Genomic DNA, 20,148 nt, shown 5'->3' with positions numbered 1-20,148 from the left:
TGACGTGTGCAGTGAAATTAAGCTGGTCATCTACCACCACTCCCAGATTCTGGGCTGTTCTGGTTGGTGTTAAGTGTAGTTGAACCAAGATGAATTGTGTTGGCTGGGGTCACAGGGTGTTCTGCCTTGGCAAGGTTGAGCTGAAGGTGTCGTTCCTTCATCCAGGCCGAAATGTCTGAGAGGCAGGCAGAGATAAGAGCTGAGACATTCGGGTCATCAGGCTAGAACAACATGTAGAGCTGCCTATCATCTGCGTAGCAGTGGTAGGAAAAGCCATGTGCCTCAATGACCAAACCGAATGATATTGTGTACATCGAGAAGAGGAGGGGTCCAAGCACTGATACTTGTGGAACCCCAGTGGTCAGCTGGTGTGCCTTGGGCACCTCTCCTGTCCAGGAGACCTTGAACGATCTGCCAGTGAGATATGACTTAAACCATCAGAGCACAGTTCCTGTGATGCCAAGGTCAGAGAGGGTGGACAGGAGGATCTTGTGGTTCACTGTGTCGAAGACAACAGACAAGTCAAGGAGGATGAGGACGGATGATTTGGAGTTAACTCTCGCCAGTCGGAGGGTTTCAGCTACGGACAAGAGGGCAGTCTCTGTTGAGTGTCCTTTTTTGAAACCAGACAGATGTCTGTCGAGTAGGTTGTTCTGTGAGAGAAAATCAGACTGGTTGAATACAACCCTCTCAAGAGTTTTATACATGAAGGGTAGGAGAGAGATTGGTCTGTAGTTGTCGACTACTGTGGCGTTATGTGTTGGTTTCTTTAAGCAGTGGGGTTACTCGAGCCTGCTTGAATGTATTGGGAACGTTTCCAGTTGCCAGAGATGCATTGATGATGTATGTGAGTGCGGATAAGATCGATGGAGAGGCAGCTTGCATAAGATGAGAGGGGATAGGATCAAGTAGACAGGCGGAAGGAGAAGCACTTTGGAGACCTCGGTCTCGGAGAGAGGAGAGAAAGAGGAAAACAGATGATGGGAAGTTTGAAGAGAGTATCTGTGGGTGTTAGGTGTAGGAAGAGGCTGCTGATGCTCACTACCTTGTCAGTAAAAAATGTGGCAAAGTCATCAGCAGTCAGAGAAGTAGTGGGATGTGATGGAGGAGGATAGAGAAGAGATAAGAAAGTTGAAAATAGTTTACAGGAATCTGGAATCTTGTTCTGGTAATAATATATTTTAGCAGCAGAAAATCTAGTGGAAAAATACGCGAGAAGTGATTGACACTTACACAGGTCAGTGGGGTCTTTTGAATTGTGCCACTTTCTCTCCGCAGCCCTCAGTTCGGTGATCACGAAGTGTCTCTGACAGCCAGGGCCTGGAGGTAAGAGGACAGACACTATCAAGGCAAGAAGTTAATGTTGAGCAAAGAGCATTTGTAGCTTCATTTAAATCAAGTGAAGATAAATGGTTAGTGGAGGGAAGGGATGGGATGCAGAGAATATGGATGAGAAGCGAGTGGGTGAGAGAACGAAGTTTGTTGCAGAAGGGGACCATAGATGGAGTAAGTGGTAAAGATTAAGGGATAGTAACAGAAAACTGGATGAAGAAATGGTCAGAAATATGTATAGGCAGTGATGGATTACCGACCGGGCCAATGGGGCCAGTGCCCAGGGGCCCTTGACTACCAGGGGGCCCTTGACTGCCTGGAGGGTGCCCTGGGCTTTAAGGCTGCTGAAACTAGTTTGGTGATCAACCCTGCCTGGAAACCCTTTTGGGCATGAACACCCCCCCTGCCCCCCACATTCAATAACTTTTTGGTGGTTTGGGGGGATAATTGGCCCCAAGGCCTTTGCAAGTCATAATCCGTCCTGTGCATAGGGATAACAAAGGGGTTATTGGAGATACAGTTATGTGTAAGGTTGAGTTATAGCTGTTTCCCTGCTTTGTGAGTTGCAGAAATATGCAGTCTTGTAAGGACAAATAAGGTCAGAAGAGCTAAAAAGTCTGGATGATGTTGAGTGGTTTGTGTTTTCTCTCTGCAGGATGTGAAGTATTTGGCCATCAGCGGCTTTTTCTTCCTGCGTATGTTTGCTCCTGCGATTCTGACACCCAAACTTTTTCAGCTGAGAGACCATCACGCAGACCCACGCACCAGCAGAACTCTTCTGCTGCTTGCCAAGGTTCAACACACACACATCTGTTTCACAATACTACAAGATTCCCACATGTGCTTGTCTTTGAGTTTTAAAAATGTTAGGCCATAAAAAGTCTTAAGTATCTTAAATGGTATAACAAAAGTCTTAATTGTCATTCAAATGGGTCTTAAATTTAGGGACAGAAAAAAATAAAATTGTGATATGGACAAATGTAATGATTAATCTGCAAAGTGAATCTATAGTCTGTATGTGCTGCACGCTTTAAAGTGAAAATGTGGCCTTTATTCCCCACAAACTTTGCTTTTGTGACCAAGACAATGATATATTGAAATGTATCTATTTTCCAGAACATTTCAGATAGATTCAGTGAGAACTCAACTTGGAGTAACTTCTGGAACTTTCTAGTAATATAAATAGTAGTATAAATACAGGGGCCTTAAGCCCACCAGTTCAGTTTAGTTCCAGCTGCCTAAGTGGATACATATCAAGACCTTGCTGGATGCCTTGAAGTATGATGAGTACGGCTGGATGGTCATAGGAGACTTTAAAATGGTGGCATTCCTGATGGGTCTCCAATGCGGTTTTACCAAGTTTCCCTGCTATCTTTGCCTTTGGGACAGCAGGGACACCAAGGCGCACTACCACAGGTGGGACTGGCCACAGCGGACAGAACCACTGATGGACCCCCGGAAGGTGCTGACACCACCACTGCACATCAAATTGGGCCTCATGAAACAGTTAGTCAGAGCTCTAGATAAGGAGTCAGCAGCCTTCAAGTACCATTAAGACGTCTTCCCTAAAATATCTGAGGCAAAGGTCAAAGTTCTTCAAAGGTCTTCATCGGACCACAGATAAAGAAGATCCTGGAGTGCAATGAATTTCCCAAGAAGCTCACTAGTAAAGAGAAAGCGGCTTGGAACAACTTTGCCGCAGTGGTTCGGGCTTCCTGGGCAATCACAAGGCTGAAAACTATGTGGAGCTGGTTGAGACTGAAGAACTACGGCACAATGGGCTGAAGGACGTCCCTCAAAGTCCATATCCTTGATGCATCGAATTCATATGTGTTGATATATTGATGCATACCATTTTTTTAATATGATCTGGTATAGACATATTGTAGCTTTATTTGTTCAAGCCTTAAAAAAGGTCTTAAAAAGTCTTACATTTGATTTTAAAATATGTGCCCTGTACTAATGAGGACATCTCAGAGACCTTGTTTACACCTTGAATTAAGATGGATTTTGGGTGACTTATTTGGCATTTACAAGTTAGTGGATGAGCTATCCGTGGGACTGACCTCTCTCTCTCTCTATCTGTCTATGTCTCTCTCAGGCTCTTCAGAGTGTTGGTAATCTTGGGTTACAATTGGGTCATGGAAAGGAGCAGTGGATGACCCCTCTGCATCCCATTATTATTTGCAGTGTGGCATCCGTAAAAGATTTTCTGGACAAACTCGTAGACATCAACCACGACAACGGTGAGTCACTATGACAACTGCCCGCAAACATCACATCTACTTATTACCATGACAACAGATACAGAGAAAGACAATACATTTGAAAGACTATTTACTAAGAATACTTCTCATAATATCATCAACAAGTGTCTGAAGTTGATTTATAATTATAGGAATATAGGATGCAATCTTGACAAATATCAAATATGACAAATAATGGTTTGTTTTTAAATCTTCAGTCTTGCGGGTCTAAAGATATCTTAACTGTTTTATGATTTTTTTTGTCACATGACGACAAAATTTCCAACTACATGTCGGTTACACCACATGACTTTGATTTGGTGGACAAAAAAGAAATATACATATATAGCTGCAAGCAGTAATTATGAAGCCAAGCACACCAATGGCAAACATTTTGATTAAATATAGAATTCTGGTGATGATTTTTAGCAGTGATGATATAGACATTAGTTTAATGACTTAATGCATATAACTTATGACAAGTACTTATAACTTTTGACCAGTATGTGGCGCTGTCACCAAATTGATATGGTAGTATCAGGGTTTGGTCACAATGCCTCATATGAAGTTTCCAAGAACCCTTGGATTTAGTGGTGGTGGTGTAGTGGTCTAAAGCACATAACTGGTAATCTGGTAATCAGAAGGTCGCTGGTTTGATCCCCACAGCCACCATCATTGTGTCCTTGAGCAAGGCACTTAACTCCAGGTTGCTCTGGGGGGATTGTCCCTGTAATAAGGGCTCTGTAAGTCGCTTTGGATAAAAGCATCTGCCAAATGCATAAATGTAAATGTAAAATGTCAATATGCCAAAGTGTTCATGAGATACAGCCTCAGACCCTTAATGACATCTTGCCTTATAATTCATTTATGTGTGACACAAGAACCGTTTGGTTTATCAAAAAGCTTTTATTAACTTTTTGCCATGAGTGTCCCTAGATGATACACAGCTAATTTCATGCAAATCGGATGTATGGCCTAAGAGGACCTTGGTGGACAAGATGTGTGGCCGACCATGGCAAATTGGGTATCATTCAACTCCGTATGCCCCAAAGTCTCATGATTTTAGGCCAAACTGTTCAAAAGGTCTAGGCAAAAATAGACATTTTTCATATTTCTGTGCTGGAACACTCGTGTCATGCTTGTGATGACATATACCAAGTTTTGTGTGAATACGCTGAAGTATTGCAAAGATACACCCTCACGTCCATGTTGGCATGCTTGCCATCTAATTCACTGATGTGTTATACGAGAACGGTTTGGTCTATCATCATGAATCTCATAACATTTTATCATGAGTGTCTCTAGATGATGTGTACCAATTTTCAAGCGATTTGGACATATGGTTTAGGGGGAGTAGAAAAAGGTATGTTATTTGGACTCAGCAAGACTGAAGGAAGAGAAAAAAGAATGTAGTTTTCTAGGACTTACGGTTCAAAAGTTATAAGCTGAAACGTAGGAACATGTTTGAACTTGCGGCGCTACAGAGTTTGAGTTAGAGAGTTCAAATTTAGCATGGGGCTAGTCATACCCACCCCTATCAGTGTGCCAAATTTCAGCATTTTCCTACTTACGATTCTACGGGATGCCATAGACTTCAAGAGCGGAAGCAGAATAATAATAAGTGTGTCACATGAGAGTTAACCACATAACTGTGCCATAAATGTAACTCTAAAAGCTTGCGTGATTTGAAAGGCAAAATACGAGGATGACGGATGTGTTCCTGAATCACATGGTGTCTCATTCTCGTCTCTCTGCAGTGTGTGAAGCTCCTCAGCGTGCCGTGTTTTTACCATCAGTCATCTTGAAGGAAGGTTTCCTGCAGAAACACAAAGCTGAAGGGCCGCAGCTCATCAAACGCTTCGCTTTCAAGAAACGATATTTCTGGCTCAGCTCAGAGATGCTGTCGTACGCCAAGAGCCCTGACTGGCAGGTTTGAGACACACACACACACAAACACACAAGGGTCTTCCCCATTTAGTGTGTGGTTGTGATACTCATGTTTGTGTGCGTTTGTATGAATGGGCGCATCATTAGCTCTGGGCTGATTATCATTTAGTTGCTTTTGATGTTTTTGAGGAGAGCCGTGTGTGTGTGCAGCTCTTTGTGTGTTTCTGAATAAAGAGATGTTTAATATCTTTCTCTTAAACATTAAAAGTGTTTCGCTGTGTCTTGTTTTGCAGTAAAACATCCTTAAAAGAACATACTGACAAGACTTCTCATCATAGGAAATCTTACGTTTATTTTTGTTTACAAAATGACACTTTGCTGTATGTATTCTCATTACATTCACAGTGCTGTGGAGAAAGTAAGTGAACCCTTGGATTTAATAACTGGTCGATCCTCCTTTGGCAGCAATAACCTCAATCAAGCCTTTCTGATAGATGCGGAATAGACCTGCACAACGTTCAGAAGGAATTCTGGATCATTCTTCCTTACAGAACTGGTTCAGTTCATATTCTTAGGATGTCTGGTGTGAACGCCTCTCTTGAGGTCATTCCACAGCATCTCTATTGGGTTCAGGTCTGGACTCTGACTGGGACACTCCAAAAGGGGGATTTTCTTTTATTGAAGTAATTCTGTAGATGATTTACGTCAATGTTTAGGGTCATTATCCCTACTTTGGATTTTCATTTTTACCTTGATGATGGCAAGCGGTCCAGTCCCTGAAGCAGCCCCAAATCATGATGCTCCCTCCACCGCACTTCACCGTTGGGATTGTTTTCATTATGGTATGTGGTGCCCTTTTTATGCCATACGTAGTGCTGCGTGTTCTCCCCAAACAATTCAACTTTGGTTTCATCAGTCCACAAAAAACATTTTCCCATTAGCGTTGTGGAGTGTCAAGATGGTCTTTGGCAAACTTAAGGTGCACATAAATGTTTTTGTTGGAAAGCAGCGGCTTCTTTCATGATGTCCTGCCATGATCATCATACCTATTAAATGTTTTCTGTATAGTAGACTCATGAACAGAGATGTTAACCAGTTCCAATGATTCCTTCAAGTCTTTATCTGTCACTCTAGGGTTCTTCTTTAGCTCATTGAGCATTCTGCGGTGTTCCCTTTGATTCATCTTGACTGGACGGCCATTTCAAGTGAGAGTACCTATAGTACTAAATCATCTCCATTTATAGACAGTTTGTCTAACTGAGGACAGATGAATATCTAACGGCCACTTCTAGTGAGCGTACCTATAGTACTAAATCATCTCAATTTATAGACAGTTTGTCTAACGGTGGACAGATGAACATCTAACGGCCACTTCTAGTGAGAGTACCTATAGTACTAAATCATCTCCATTTATAGACAGTTTGTCTAACTGTGGACAGATGAATATCTAACGGCCACTTCTAGTGAGAGTACCTATAGTACTAAATCATCTCCATTTATAGTCAGTTTGTCTAACTGTGGACAGATGAATATCTAACGGTCACTTCTAGTGAGAGTACCTAGAGTAATAAATCATCTCCATTTATAGACAGTTTGTCTAACTGTGGACAGATGAATATCTAACGGTCACTTCTAGTGAGAGTACCTATAGTACTAAATCACCTCCATTTATAGATAGTTTGTCTAACGGTGGACAGATGAATATCTAACGGCCACTTCTAGAGAGAGTACCTATAGTACTAAATCATCTCCATTTATAGACAGTTTGTCTAACTGTGGACAGATGAATATCTAGCGGCCACTTCTAGAGAGAGTACCTATAGTACTAAATCATCTCCATTTATAGACAGTTTGTCTAACTGTGGACAGATGAATATCTAGCGGCCACTTCTAGAGAGAGTACCTATAGTACTAAATCATCTCCATTTATAGACAGTTTGTCTAACTGTGGACAGATGAATATCTAACGGACACTTCTAGAGAGAGTACCTATAGTACTAAATCATCTCCATTTATAGACCGTTTGTCTAACTGTGGACAGATGAATATCTAAGCGCTTCAACTCAAAATGTTTGAGTGCTTTTTATAAGTCAGAGTAGCTCTAACCCACACCTCCAATTTAATTTAATTAACTGGATGCCAGGTTTGCCAACTCCTGACTCAAATTAGCTTTTATTGTCATTTTTAGTCTAAGGGTTCACTTACTTTTTCCACTCCACTTTGAATGATTAATGGGATGTGTTCAATAATGATATAAAAAGATTATAATTGTTTGTATGGGCAGGTTTGAGTGGTTTACAAGGAAATGTTTTTAGCTTATAAACTTGTAATTACAAGGACATTATGCCATAAATGTGGTTTATGAGGACATTTCTTGTGTCCCCATAATTCAAATCATTGGCCCTGGGGCCAATTATCTCCACAGGGGCCCCTCCAAATGTTGTTGGGGCCTAACCCGGTGGGGGCATTGGGTTTGAGCAGGGGGATCGCCAAACTGGATTGGACAAACTTAAAAGCCCAAGGCCCCTCAGGGCAGTCAAGGGCCCCTGGGCACAGGCCCCATTGGCCCGGTCATTAATCCATCCCTGCTCATAAGGATAGCCGCACCAACATGTGTGTGTCTGTGTGTGTGTGTTAGGTCCGCTCCTCTATCAATATCCAGTATGTGTGTGCGGTGGAGAGAGTGGATGAAAACGCATTTCAGCTGCAGAACGTCATGCAAGTTATCACACAGGAGACAGATGGACAACTGCACACCACATACCTGCAGTGCAAGGTGACACACACACACACACACACAAAACACACCCTCTGCAAAAAAAACTCTTTGCAGAAAGACACACACAAACCATCAAATAAGTGTTTGACAGGATTTAAGTGCATGTATCATAACACCTTACATATGACAGACACAGACAGACAGACAGACAGTTAGATACACAAACACAGACAGACAGACACTCATGATATACTCTGGTATACTGCGTTTCAGAATGTGAATGAACTGAATCAGTGGCTGTCAGCGATTAGAAAAGTGAGTATTTATAATGAACACATGCTGCCGTCGTTCCACCCTGGAGCTCACCACGGTAACAAATGGACCTGCTGCCTGCAGCCCGACCGCACAGGTGTGTGTTTGTCATTTCTGCAGTCTTTATTTCATTAGGGGTTTTTGTTTTTGGTAGATTGTGTTACGCTTGTGTTGCGTGTCACATATGATTGTTACACACAACAGTTAATAAACAATTGCACTATTGTTACCTTCGGCAAAATGTACAGTTGATTTTGGTGTCTTTGCTGTGGAGAACAAAACATTATTATGTCCACATTTTCGGCCATGTGTCATGGTAATACAATGGAATACTTTAAAGAAGCTTTGTGTGTCACTCACAAACTACTGTACATGAATTTGCCAATCTGATATGAGAAAGTACTGGTCTGTAGTGGTAGTTATGCCCATGAGAAATAATGGCACATAAAAAGTACAAAATAATACAAATACAAGGAGGATGACAATGATACATTTGGCAAAGAAAACAATAATATTAGAGACCAAATGTGTAACTCACCGTATCTCTCTCTCTCTCTGTGTGTGTGTGTGTGTGTGTGTGCCAGCGTCGGGCTGCAGTCGGACTCATTCTGCCGTGACTCTGGGCGACTGGAGTGATCCGTTAGATCCTGATGCTGAAACACAGATCATATACAAAGAACTGCTGCAGGGACGAGACAAACTCAGGTGTGTGTGTGTTTGTGTGAGTGTTTGTATATTTGTGTGTGTGTGTGTATTTGTTTGTGTTTGAATGTGTATTTGTGAGTGTTTCTATATTTGTGTGTGTATTTGTGTGTGTGTGTTTGTATATTTGTGTGAGTGTATTTGTGTGTGTGTGTTTGTATATTTGTGTGAGTGTATTTGTGTGTGTGTTTGTATATTTGTGTGTATGTGTGAGTGTTTATTTGTATGTGTGTATTTATGTGAGTATGTATTTGTTTGTGTGTGTATATTTGTGTATTTGTGTGTGTATGTGTGAGTGTTTATGTGAGTGTGTATTTATGTGAGTGTATGTATTTGTTTGTGTGTGTATTTGTGTGAGTGTGTATTTGTTTGTGTGTCTGTGTGAATTTTTGTGTGTGTATTTGTGTGTGAGTGTGTGTATTTGTGTGTATGTGAGTGTGTATTTGTTTGTGTGAGTGTGTATTTGTATATTTGTGTGTGTATGTATTTGTTTGTGTGTGTATTTGTGTGTGTATATTTGTGTATGTGTGAGTGTGTATTTTTGTGTGTGTGTGTATTTGTGTGTACGAGTGTGTATGAGTTTGTGTGAGTGTTTATGTGAGTGTGTATTTGTATATTTGTGTGTGTGTGTGTATTTATGTATGTATTTGTTTGTGTGTTTATTTGTGTGAGTGTGTGTATTTGTTTGTGTATGTGTATTTGTGTGTGTGAGAGTGTGTATTTGTGTGTATGTGAGTGTGTAATTGTGTGTATGTTTGAACCAGGTGCACCATGCAGGATTTAATGTCTGAGATTTTCTTTTCTTTAATCCACACTCACAGATTTGTAAACTGTTCCATTGTTTTAAGAAATGGTGCCTGCGTTTATATAAACCCTCAATTTTGCAATCTGTTCCCATTATATCATAAAGCCATTTGATTGAAGATTATTATTCTCAAAAATGAACAAAGCAGCAAAAACCACTCTAAATCTCTAACTGTGACTGATGAACTCAATGGAACGTGAGACAGATCAAGCAAGTAAAGCAGGAACCAAAGTGAAATTGCACCATCTAGTGTCCAATAAAACAGCTGACTATAGGAACAACAGTGTTACCTACAGTCAAATCAAAGTTTGGGCAGGATAACAGCTGTATATTTTAAAGATGTTGACTTTATCTCCACTGAGACAGCTTTGGATGGCTGAAAGGTGTGGGGCTCACAGGGTTGCCAATTATTACAAATTACCCGGGACGTCCCGTGTTTTGGCCTAAATGAAAACATTCTGTACTGTACACCTATTGCTCTGCATTTTAAAGGCGATATGGGCAAGATTATGAAGCATATGACACCTTATTATGAAGAATCGGTCATAACAACCTGAATATTTAACTATGTGATTAATTGGGTTCATTTTTTGACTTAGGAAATATTGAAACCTTCATTTCCTTTCAGTTTTTACACATTAAAGCTGAGAATAAAAAAACTAATTTAACATCTTGACATTATTTTTATTCCTAAAGGACAACTAGACTAGTTTGAATCCAGGGCGTGCTGAGTGACTCCAGCCAGGTCTCCATAGCAACCAAATTGTCCCGGTTGCTAGGGAGGGTAGAGTCACATGGGGTAACCTCCTCGTGGTGGTGATTAGTGGTTCTCGCTCTCAATGGGGCGTGTGGTGAGTTGTGTGTGGTGTCATGCACAACGAGAAGTCTCAGAAGTGGAGGTGCGATGCATGAGCGAGGCATCAGCAACGCGTTGCGTTTGGATTTTCACATTGGCTGCGTCTCTTTTCTCGGTTCCTACGGCAACAGTGGGCAGTCACTTGCACTTGTGTGTCAGCGTACTTGGTCGTGACTGTTTCAAAAATATCAAAGCCTCTTTCAAGGCAAGTCAGACCACCCTGCGGTCATCTTTGAAACGCTCTCGGGCAGCTATTTTCTTTGTTAACAAGCGACATAAAAGTACATCTAAACTATCCACTCACTGCCGCTTCTGGGACGTTTCACCTCTCGACTCACGCTTGCAACGTGTAGAGTGTAATCTGTTAATATGGGCACGGAAATGAAAACGCACTGCTCAAGAAGGATATGTGAAACAGAGGTGATGCGTCCCGGACCATTTTGGAAATGTCATTCAATCCCCATTCAAGTAGATAGGAGCTGTACTTTTATGTCACTTGTTAACAAAGAAATGCTGCCCGAGAGCGTTCCAAAGATGACCGCAGAGTGGTCTGACTTGCCTTGAAAGGGGCTTTGATAACACTTTTGCCAAAACGTAACCCTTTTGGAATTGACACAACCCCGTTTTGGAGTACCCCTGCACATTTTTGGAGTAAGCACGCCCCTTTTTGGTATTCTCTGGCCTGCAGCTATACCTACTTGTATACAGTGCAGGCATCATTTAATGACTCCTGTAGTAGTGTAATACTCCAGTTGTCCAGCAGGTGTCGCTGTTGTAATGAGCAATAGAAACTGAGGAGTTTTTACAGTGCAAAGAAATGCCAATTTTGAAATCAACATTTCATATACTCTCATTAATAAAAGCATGATTATATGTAAACCATTGTACATTTACATTACATGTGTGCATTTAGCAAACACTTTTATCCAAAGTCAATTAAACAAAAAATATTCTCAGTGATTCAAGCATCGTTGAGAGACTGTTGGGCTTGGAAATATAACCCCAAAATCTTGCTGTCTTAACACTGATTGATTTTAGTTTTTTTAAAGCTTCATATATAATTATCATTCTCTTCTATTATGACATCTCTGATGATTGTTTGGGACATAGGAAGCAGTACCTGGAGACACAGGAAACACAGACAGCTGAACAGGAAGTGGTCAATCACACATCATCAGGTCAGACACGCCTCAATTATTTACAACGAATGATAAGTGTGACACTGGTGCAGAAACAGCTTCAAAACAGTAAAAATATTATTCTGAAATAAATAGATAAGTCTCTAATTTCTGATTGGCCAAAATGTTATTATCTACCAAGGTACAAAATCTCTACCGGTTGACTCCTTTTTAAAATTGCACAGTATATATATATATATATATATATATATATATATATATATATATATATATATATATATATATAGTTATAGTATCCAGTACTGAAGTACAGTACTCAATTGGGGCTTTCCGCTGCACGGTACAACTCAACTCGACTCTGCTCGCTTTTTGGGGGTTATCCACTGTGGATAGGACCTGATACCTGGGACTATTTTAGTGCCACCTCGGTCGAGGTTCCAAGCGAGCCGAGCCGATACTAAATGTGACGTCAAAACCCTGCAGATCACTGATTGGTCAGAGAGAATTGTCACTACCAGCGTCACTGGATTTCCAACATGCGACATCAACCCGCTAATTTTAAAGTTAGCAACGGCGATGGCAGTATCATTTGTTCACGCGACTTTCAAATTGTAAAGAGAAATGGCTGCGTGCAAAACCACGGCGTGGTCAATAAACGAGGTGCAGACGTTCCTCACGTTAGCGAGGAACGAAATGACACGAATCAAAAAAGTATTTCAGGAAGTGTCTCAGCTGTCGGCCGCACACGGATACCACCGGACCTCCCAACAGTGCAGGGAAAAGTTCAACTTAAGTGACGACAGAACCATCAAGGAAAAGTGGAAGTGGTTCGACCAAATGGACGCTATCTAGACGGGCGACCAATGGGAGGGAGAGTGCGCTGGACTCGGCCACGGTGTTGTTGTTGGAGTCCACGATGGAGGATGGTATGTTTTGTACGTTAACTCTATACTCTGCTCTATATAAGCTTCACTTTATTTAGTTGAGCAGCAACTGGAAAGCTTCTAAAACAACAAGGCCAATTTAACTGTTACACTTGTGTAAAATCACCATGCAACAACTGCTTTATGCAGCACAATGAGCTAGGCGCTATCAGCTAGCGTTCGTGTTATTGTTTATGGTCAGTAATGTTTGTGTCACGTTTAAGATGATGTCACGGCAGTAGAGGCGGCGCAACTATGACGATTAGCCTGTAATCCCACTCACGTCCCACAAGGCAGCACTAAACTGCAGTGGAAAAGCAAACTCAGAAACGTAAAGCGAGCCGAGTCGAACTGTAACGTGCCTTGGGAAAGTGCCAAATGATGCCTCAAATGACACAGAATGAAACTCATTCTGTGAAATCTCATGACTAAAATCATGTCTGCATGCTCTGCAAACCTTTAGTCATTGTTGTGTTTGCATGTGTAATTAGTTCTTGTGTACAATTATTATCTTTTATTTGTTTGGAGATGTTTTTGGACACTATGATCACATTATATTTGTAATGTTGTAACATTTGATTGATTTGTCGTATCATCACATTGTTCTCAGATACAGTTGACATGATTGGGAACAACACAAAAGCAGATTTTCTGAGCCACCTTATTTACACCCAGAGTTACATAATGTCAAATCAGAAAATTCTAGAAAAGTAAATTTTTTGCCAAAAAACAAAATCCGATTTTTCAGCAATTTCTTAGACTGAGACACTCAGACTCTTATCATATTTGATATATTTATAAAACAAACACCTTCAGAGCTTAAAGGGTTAATACACTACTGTTCTGTCTGTGTGTGTCAGTGTGTGTGCAGGGTCGCTCTGAGCGTGCTCGAGCCGTCGCCTCGCGTCTGCTGGAGGTTGTTCTGGATTTAGAGCGAGCTCATTCGTCCTTCCAGAGCCGAGAGAGAGATGAGAGCAGTTCACTGACGTCATAGAGAGCGTTACAAATCCTGAAGCCGACACAGCGACCAACTAGATCTCACACGACACTGTAAAATGACAATTATGCAATCTGACGGTGGTGTCCTTGAATGATTATTGTGCACGTTTTTGTAATCAAACGCAATTTACTCTGCAGAAATCATTTTCTAAATTGGTATTTTTCTTTAGTTTTTCCAGGCTAAATATCAAAATATCCATAAACCAAGATATATTCCCCCTAGAAACAAAATTGCGTAAGATATAAACACTTGTTTACCGGAAATATTCTGTATATTGAATAGAAGTGTCATGTCAGCATGTTTCCTGAAATTGTTTAATTAATTATGAATATCTTGTGCAATGTTAACTCGCAGTTAAGAGGTGCTGGAAGCGATTTTTCCATGGAAAAGTATGCAAAAAATGTTCCTCTTCCATGAAAGATATCACTGAAATAAGTGTTGTACGATATCTCACCGGTCAAACAACGCTTTCGACCTGTCAATCATTCTGTATTGTAGTTTCAGCACATTATTGAGGCTTAATGCCATTTTTATGCCATGTAGTTCATAACAGCTGCCAGTAGAGGGCACTGTTTTGCTGCTGTTGTTTTTAACAATAAAGCTCATTTGGTATCTTTGGATTGTGGGGTTTTGGAAAAGGGGCGTGGCTAATCCAACGCCTCAGTCCTGAAATCGCTCACGGCACCTTGTTTTAAGGATGTTTTGATATTTTTACTGGAAAAGCACACAAAGGGAATATTGATTAACAATTCGATTTGTTTTTACAGCATATCGAATGTCTGTGAAATGATTTTTACCGTATGTATTTGTACTTTCAAAGTGTTTATATTCTTGATGCTCTCTGGGGTGAATTTTTAATCGAATGCCACACTGTAGCTTTTTAAACCAGACGTGTGCGTGTGCATTGCGGTCTGCATGGCATTTGACACGTGTCAGTAAACACACACACACATAAGAAACCTTTAGTGCAATTACACGGTTTCTTGCTTTTCTTTCATCCAGGAGTGTGTGAAGTAGTTCTTGACCAAATAAACATGTTTCAGGATTAATATTGTAATGTAAAAGCGCTATGATCTTCTTCAGGACTTTGCAACGTGCCAAACGCTGTTTTTGGGTTGACAGATTGTTTTTAAACGTTTGCTTTTCTCTGCCGTAATATGCCTTTGTTGCTTTAAAACACATTTTGTTTGGACAGAAAGTTTCATATCTGCTGTGCCTGTAAAAATGTCAAACCATTTAAAACGAATCTCTTTGTGTTTCTTTCTCTCAAACAAACTATCCAGGAAAAGTCTGGCCTCTAATAACTCATACATGAGCATTACATTTATGGCCAGGACGTCATGCTTGTTTACAATAGTGCTGATCACTTTCTCCATAACAGGCGTGTCATGTAATTACCCAGCAACCACAGAACGTTCCCCTAACTTTAGCATTTGGTTCCCATTTGTTTAATATTTGGGAACCAATTCCTAACTTTCTAGGAACTTTCCCTTTAGTTTCTATCTTTCGTAACCATAAACGAACGTTCCCTGAATGTTGCAGGGAGGTTTTGTGAGACAACCTTATAAGAACCTACACAGAACATTACCTAATAGTTATTTTTAGAACCATAAACTAACGTTACCATAACGTTGCAGGGAGGTTTTTGTGAGACAACGTAATAAGAACATATACAGAACGTTCTCTAATAGTTATTTTTAGAACTATAAACTAACGTTCTCTAAATGTTGCAGGGAGGTTTTAGTGATACAACCTAATAACATATACAGAACGTTCTCTACTGGTTATTTTTAGGTTTTATTTTTATAACCATTAAATAACGTTACCATAACGTTGCAGGGAGGTTTTTGTGAGACAACGTAATAAGAACCTTCACAGAACATTACCTAATAGTTATTTTTAGAACTATAAACTAACGTTACCGTAACGTTGCATTGAGGTTTTTATGAGACAACGTAATAAGAACTCATTATAGTGAAAATATCACCCTGAAAATGACCATCTCATTACACAGAAAAGCCCGCGTTAGAATTAGCGCCAAAACTTACCTCAGCGTCTTGCCTTAAATTGGAGCTTTGACTTTAATTTTGAAATATCAGCTTGTCTTGGTGTTAAATGAAGGCATTGGATGACGAAACTATTCTTTATTCACTGTGTGGAGCGAAGAAAGTGTTTCACTTTGAAGAGTTTGATGCTGCTGCACTGATGACTTGCGTGACAGTTTGTGAAACAGGTGTTCTGACGATTTGTGCTACCCATCGATATGTGCTACTTACTGGTTATGCGCATGTGCAGACTCACAGTTTTGTTCTGCGTTACCACGCCCATAAATCTATGCATCCTTGCTGTGGAGACTTGACGGTGAGCGTTGCAATATCTTTAATCCTTTTTTTATTACATAATTTGACATATGAACGTGTAAATGTTAGCATGCACGCCTTATTTTCAGCATAATATAGCAATTAGCTATGAATGACCTACGTTCATCGTGTGTTCTACTTCTTTCAGAGTTTTGAAAGTTTGGAAAATTCTTGATTTTTAACCTGTTCATTTTTAACACATTCATTTTCAATGTGCCAAATATGAAAAAGATAGTTGTGCAACATATACGTGCAAAAAGTGCCAGAGTGTGTGAAATGTGTACAAATTAGCAGCACTTGACACGTAAGTAATCAGAATGTGCTAATGTTCATGTAGTGTGATATGGCGTGAGGCTTTAAAATAAATAAATAAATGTATTGTTTTGCCAAATTCAGAGTACTTTCATCATTTATTTAGTTTCAAAAAACTGGGAGCATTATTTGATAGGGCACGTTGGTCTATCAAAATATGCAACTCCTGACAATCTTAAAGATGCTATTACAGAATATGCTGCTCCTGACATCTTGAAGGCATAATTACAAAATATCTCAACATACTCTCCATATTCATAAGGTGCATATGGAGTGAGTAGTGATGTAAAATAAAGGGAATTTGCACTGGGAGCATTATTTGATAGGGCACGTTGGTCTATCAAAATATGCAACTCCTGACATCTTGAAGACATTATTATGTAGTGTTGTTTTTTCTAATGACAGTGAACATAAGGTAATTATTCATGTGTCAAAAAATGCTAACTACCATATAAATATTTGTACGGTCAGCCAGCTGAACAAGAATATCTGAAAGTTTCAGTTAGGAAAGGTGTGCTTTGACAGGTCAAAGATGAATATTTTATGATAATTTTTACTTTTCACACAGTTATAAAAATAAAAACAGTACAGTATACAGTACTCATAACTTATCATTTTATTATAATTGTATTTCATATAATATACAATAATGTCATTTTTACTTGTTATATCAAATGTGATAATTGCTGGTTCATTTAAAATATAAAAATATGCTCCCCATACACTTACCCTGTTTTAAATGAAATAATGATGTCTTAATATTGTGAGATTTACATCATTATGGAAACAGTAGCTAGAGAATGAATCGACATTCTCTGTGATCGATTCGCGCTACGGTAGCATTTTTCGACAAGGCAGCACAAATCGTCAGAACACCGGCTCACAGGGTTGCCAGGTCCCAGAAATATTTCAAGCCCAATGACAACTCAAAACCTGCACAAATGTAATGAAAACTAGCCCAATTGTCCAGTGTCCAATCAGATTAGACAACAGCTGGATTCCCACAAAGGACCTTAAAATAAACGTATATATATATGTTAAGTTTAAAGTTTTGGCCTTTTGTCTTACCCAAATTCTTAATATCTCTACTGTGTTTTTTTTTAACACAATCTCATACAATAAAGGTCAAACAAGAACTTGTCCTCTCTGATGTTTTCTGACCCTAGTCAGAAGTACTAAATTATAGTTCAGAATATTTTTGAAGACGCTGGGTGGCATTTGAAAACCAACTGAAGGTCTGAGAAATCATGTACTCAACATTTCTGGGCAGGACATTGACGGCTTTTGATGCACAGAGCTGAAGAGAATGGCTCACACACTTTATGTAGACAATATGAGGATTGCGGTCATGGAATTTCTGTAGCACTGAGTTATGTTGCCCACACATTGTGTTACAGCCATCAGTTGCAAGACCGACGCAATTCAGTATGGACAATTAGTTGTCATCCAGGAATTTGAACAATGCATTTGCTATAGTCAGTGAATCACCAGCTAATATATTTATCATTCCTGCAAAAGTGCTAATGATTCGTGAGAGCTTCTTGCTGTAATATCTGATGACTATGCATAGTTGTTTTCTGGTTGTGACATCAGTGCTCTCATCAACAATAAGAGAGTATGGTCCACTTCCTATATCATCCAGAAGGTCTTCATGTACTACTGGTCCTATCACTGAATTAATTAGTGCTGTGCATTTCGTTCGATGTAAACTAATACCTTTCTTGGAAATTTCTTCCACAACACTTCCTAAATGATCAACAGTTGAAGTGCTTGAGTGACAAGCAACGTGGGCAGCCAGCTTCAACTCTGCCTCTTTCACAGCAACATTAGATCTTAGAAAGGAACTGCCTGTATCAAATAATGTTCTGGCATTTGAGAAAGGAGCCGCATTTTTTTTAAATGTTTTTCAGTCGCAGCATGAGCTACCAAATCACCGTGGTGAGTTCTGATTTCACATTTGCAATATTTGCAGAACGCTTTTCTATCATCATTTGGAACACTTCGAATCCACTCCTTTAATCCTTTCTCTGTCTCCCATTCTTTGCGATATTTCTTTCCATATTTTCCCCATTTACCTGACATTTTAGAATGCTGCTTGTTCATCAACGGACAAACGAACCGACGCTTCTACAACCTCTATGATGCTCTCATGTGACGTGATGATGTTTGATGTTACGTCAAAAACACATGTGACGCGTCTATTCGCCCGCCGCAGCAGGGGATCAATACCCACTAATAAACGGTTCCCTTTTAATTTTTTCTTTGTCTACAATTTTATTTTTTATTTTTTTTGCGGCCGCATTACATAATAAATATAGCCCCAAAAAAACGCAACCCGCGACTCCGTAATTTTTCCCGCGACTCCCTGGCAACACTGCCGGCTCAGCGCGCGCTGCTGTGAACTTCCGCTATCGTAAAAGTCCCGTTTAATAATCTCAATAAATTACACATTAATTCAAATTAAACCCAGTAATGTAACAACAGTAACGCCACACATTTTAAAGAAGCAAAAATAAAAAAAATAAAATCATTAGAAATTTATTTGAGTGAAAGTAAAAAGCACCCACTTTTAACTCTACTTTAAAAGTACATTTTCCTCCAAAAGTTACTCGAGTAAATGTAACTGAGTAAATGTAGCACGTTACTACCCACCTCTGTTTTTAGGTTTTGATTTTGTAACCATAAACTAACGTTTCCTAAACGTTGCAGGGAGGTTTTTGTGAGACAACTTAATAAGAACCTACACAGAACGTTCTCAAATGGTTATTTTTAGGCTTCATTTTTATATTTTTTATAAAAAAATTTTTTTATAACCATTTCAGTTGATATTTCGGTTGATACAACAATGACTGAAATTAGTGTAGTGTGTAATTAAATGTATTTTAATTGGTGTATGGGATTTACACCATGAGTTCCTTCACCTCAATGCTGTACATTGTTATCAGTGTGAACGCACCTTAAATGGTTTTTATTTTGCTATTAAAATCTACACATAGTCCAATGTAAGAACGAAACACAAAACCAAGCTGTTGTTTTAAGACGAAGTTCATTTTAAATTAAATTAGACGCTGAATAAACAGCGAGAGGTGGCGCAAAGGTCAAAGACATCTGTATAGCCAATGTTTACATCCAAAAAACAGTGCAGACGGACACAAAAACGCTTTCAATGCATGGTCGAGTTAAAGGGGAGGCAATGCCCCACCAGCCCCCTTAACTCGCCCATGCACTAAGCAATTCTGTATAAACTTTACAGACAAAAGAATAGAGGACAAGAAGAAATACAAGGAGAAGATCTGATTAAATAATTCTCAATAGAGTTTATTTAACTGAAAACACAAACATGCAACAAGATCATAACAGATTAAGACACGTATCATAAAAGCCCTTGTATCGTTTCATCAAACAACAATTCGTCCGATATTTTAAATAGATTCTCCTAATGTACATGGTAATTATATTGCCTGTAAGAGTTCAATGAGAAAATCCATGCGCCTTTTGTTTGAGATCAACAGATGGACGTGTGCGTCGACGGAAGGATCCGAATCGTGTGAAAGG

General features: G+C 39.7%; 1 protein-coding gene across 1 annotated transcript in view; it reads left to right on the top strand.

Moving 5' to 3' along the window:
* The window catches only part of LOC127621410 (rasGAP-activating-like protein 1), a 44,889-nt gene extending 29,746 nt beyond the window's left edge, over positions 1 to 15,143 (top strand). The window contains exons 15-22 of the mRNA XM_052094981.1: positions 1,988 to 2,125; positions 3,434 to 3,578; positions 5,336 to 5,508; positions 8,104 to 8,241; positions 8,458 to 8,593; positions 9,081 to 9,201; positions 11,970 to 12,037; positions 13,782 to 15,143. Coding sequence (XP_051950941.1) covers positions 1,988 to 2,125; positions 3,434 to 3,578; positions 5,336 to 5,508; positions 8,104 to 8,241; positions 8,458 to 8,593; positions 9,081 to 9,201; positions 11,970 to 12,037; positions 13,782 to 13,915 — 1,053 coding nt within the window. The 3' untranslated portion in view covers positions 13,916 to 15,143. The remainder of the gene's footprint in view (positions 1 to 1,987; positions 2,126 to 3,433; positions 3,579 to 5,335; positions 5,509 to 8,103; positions 8,242 to 8,457; positions 8,594 to 9,080; positions 9,202 to 11,969; positions 12,038 to 13,781) is intronic.
* The last annotated feature ends 5,005 nt before the right edge of the window (positions 15,144 to 20,148 follow it).

Source organism: Xyrauchen texanus, chromosome 27, assembly GCF_025860055.1.
Source record: "Xyrauchen texanus isolate HMW12.3.18 chromosome 27, RBS_HiC_50CHRs, whole genome shotgun sequence".
NCBI classification, from domain to species: Eukaryota; Metazoa; Chordata; class Actinopteri; order Cypriniformes; family Catostomidae; genus Xyrauchen; species Xyrauchen texanus.
Note: the sequence above shows the minus strand (reverse complement) of the source record. Positions and strands in the feature narration are given on the sequence as shown.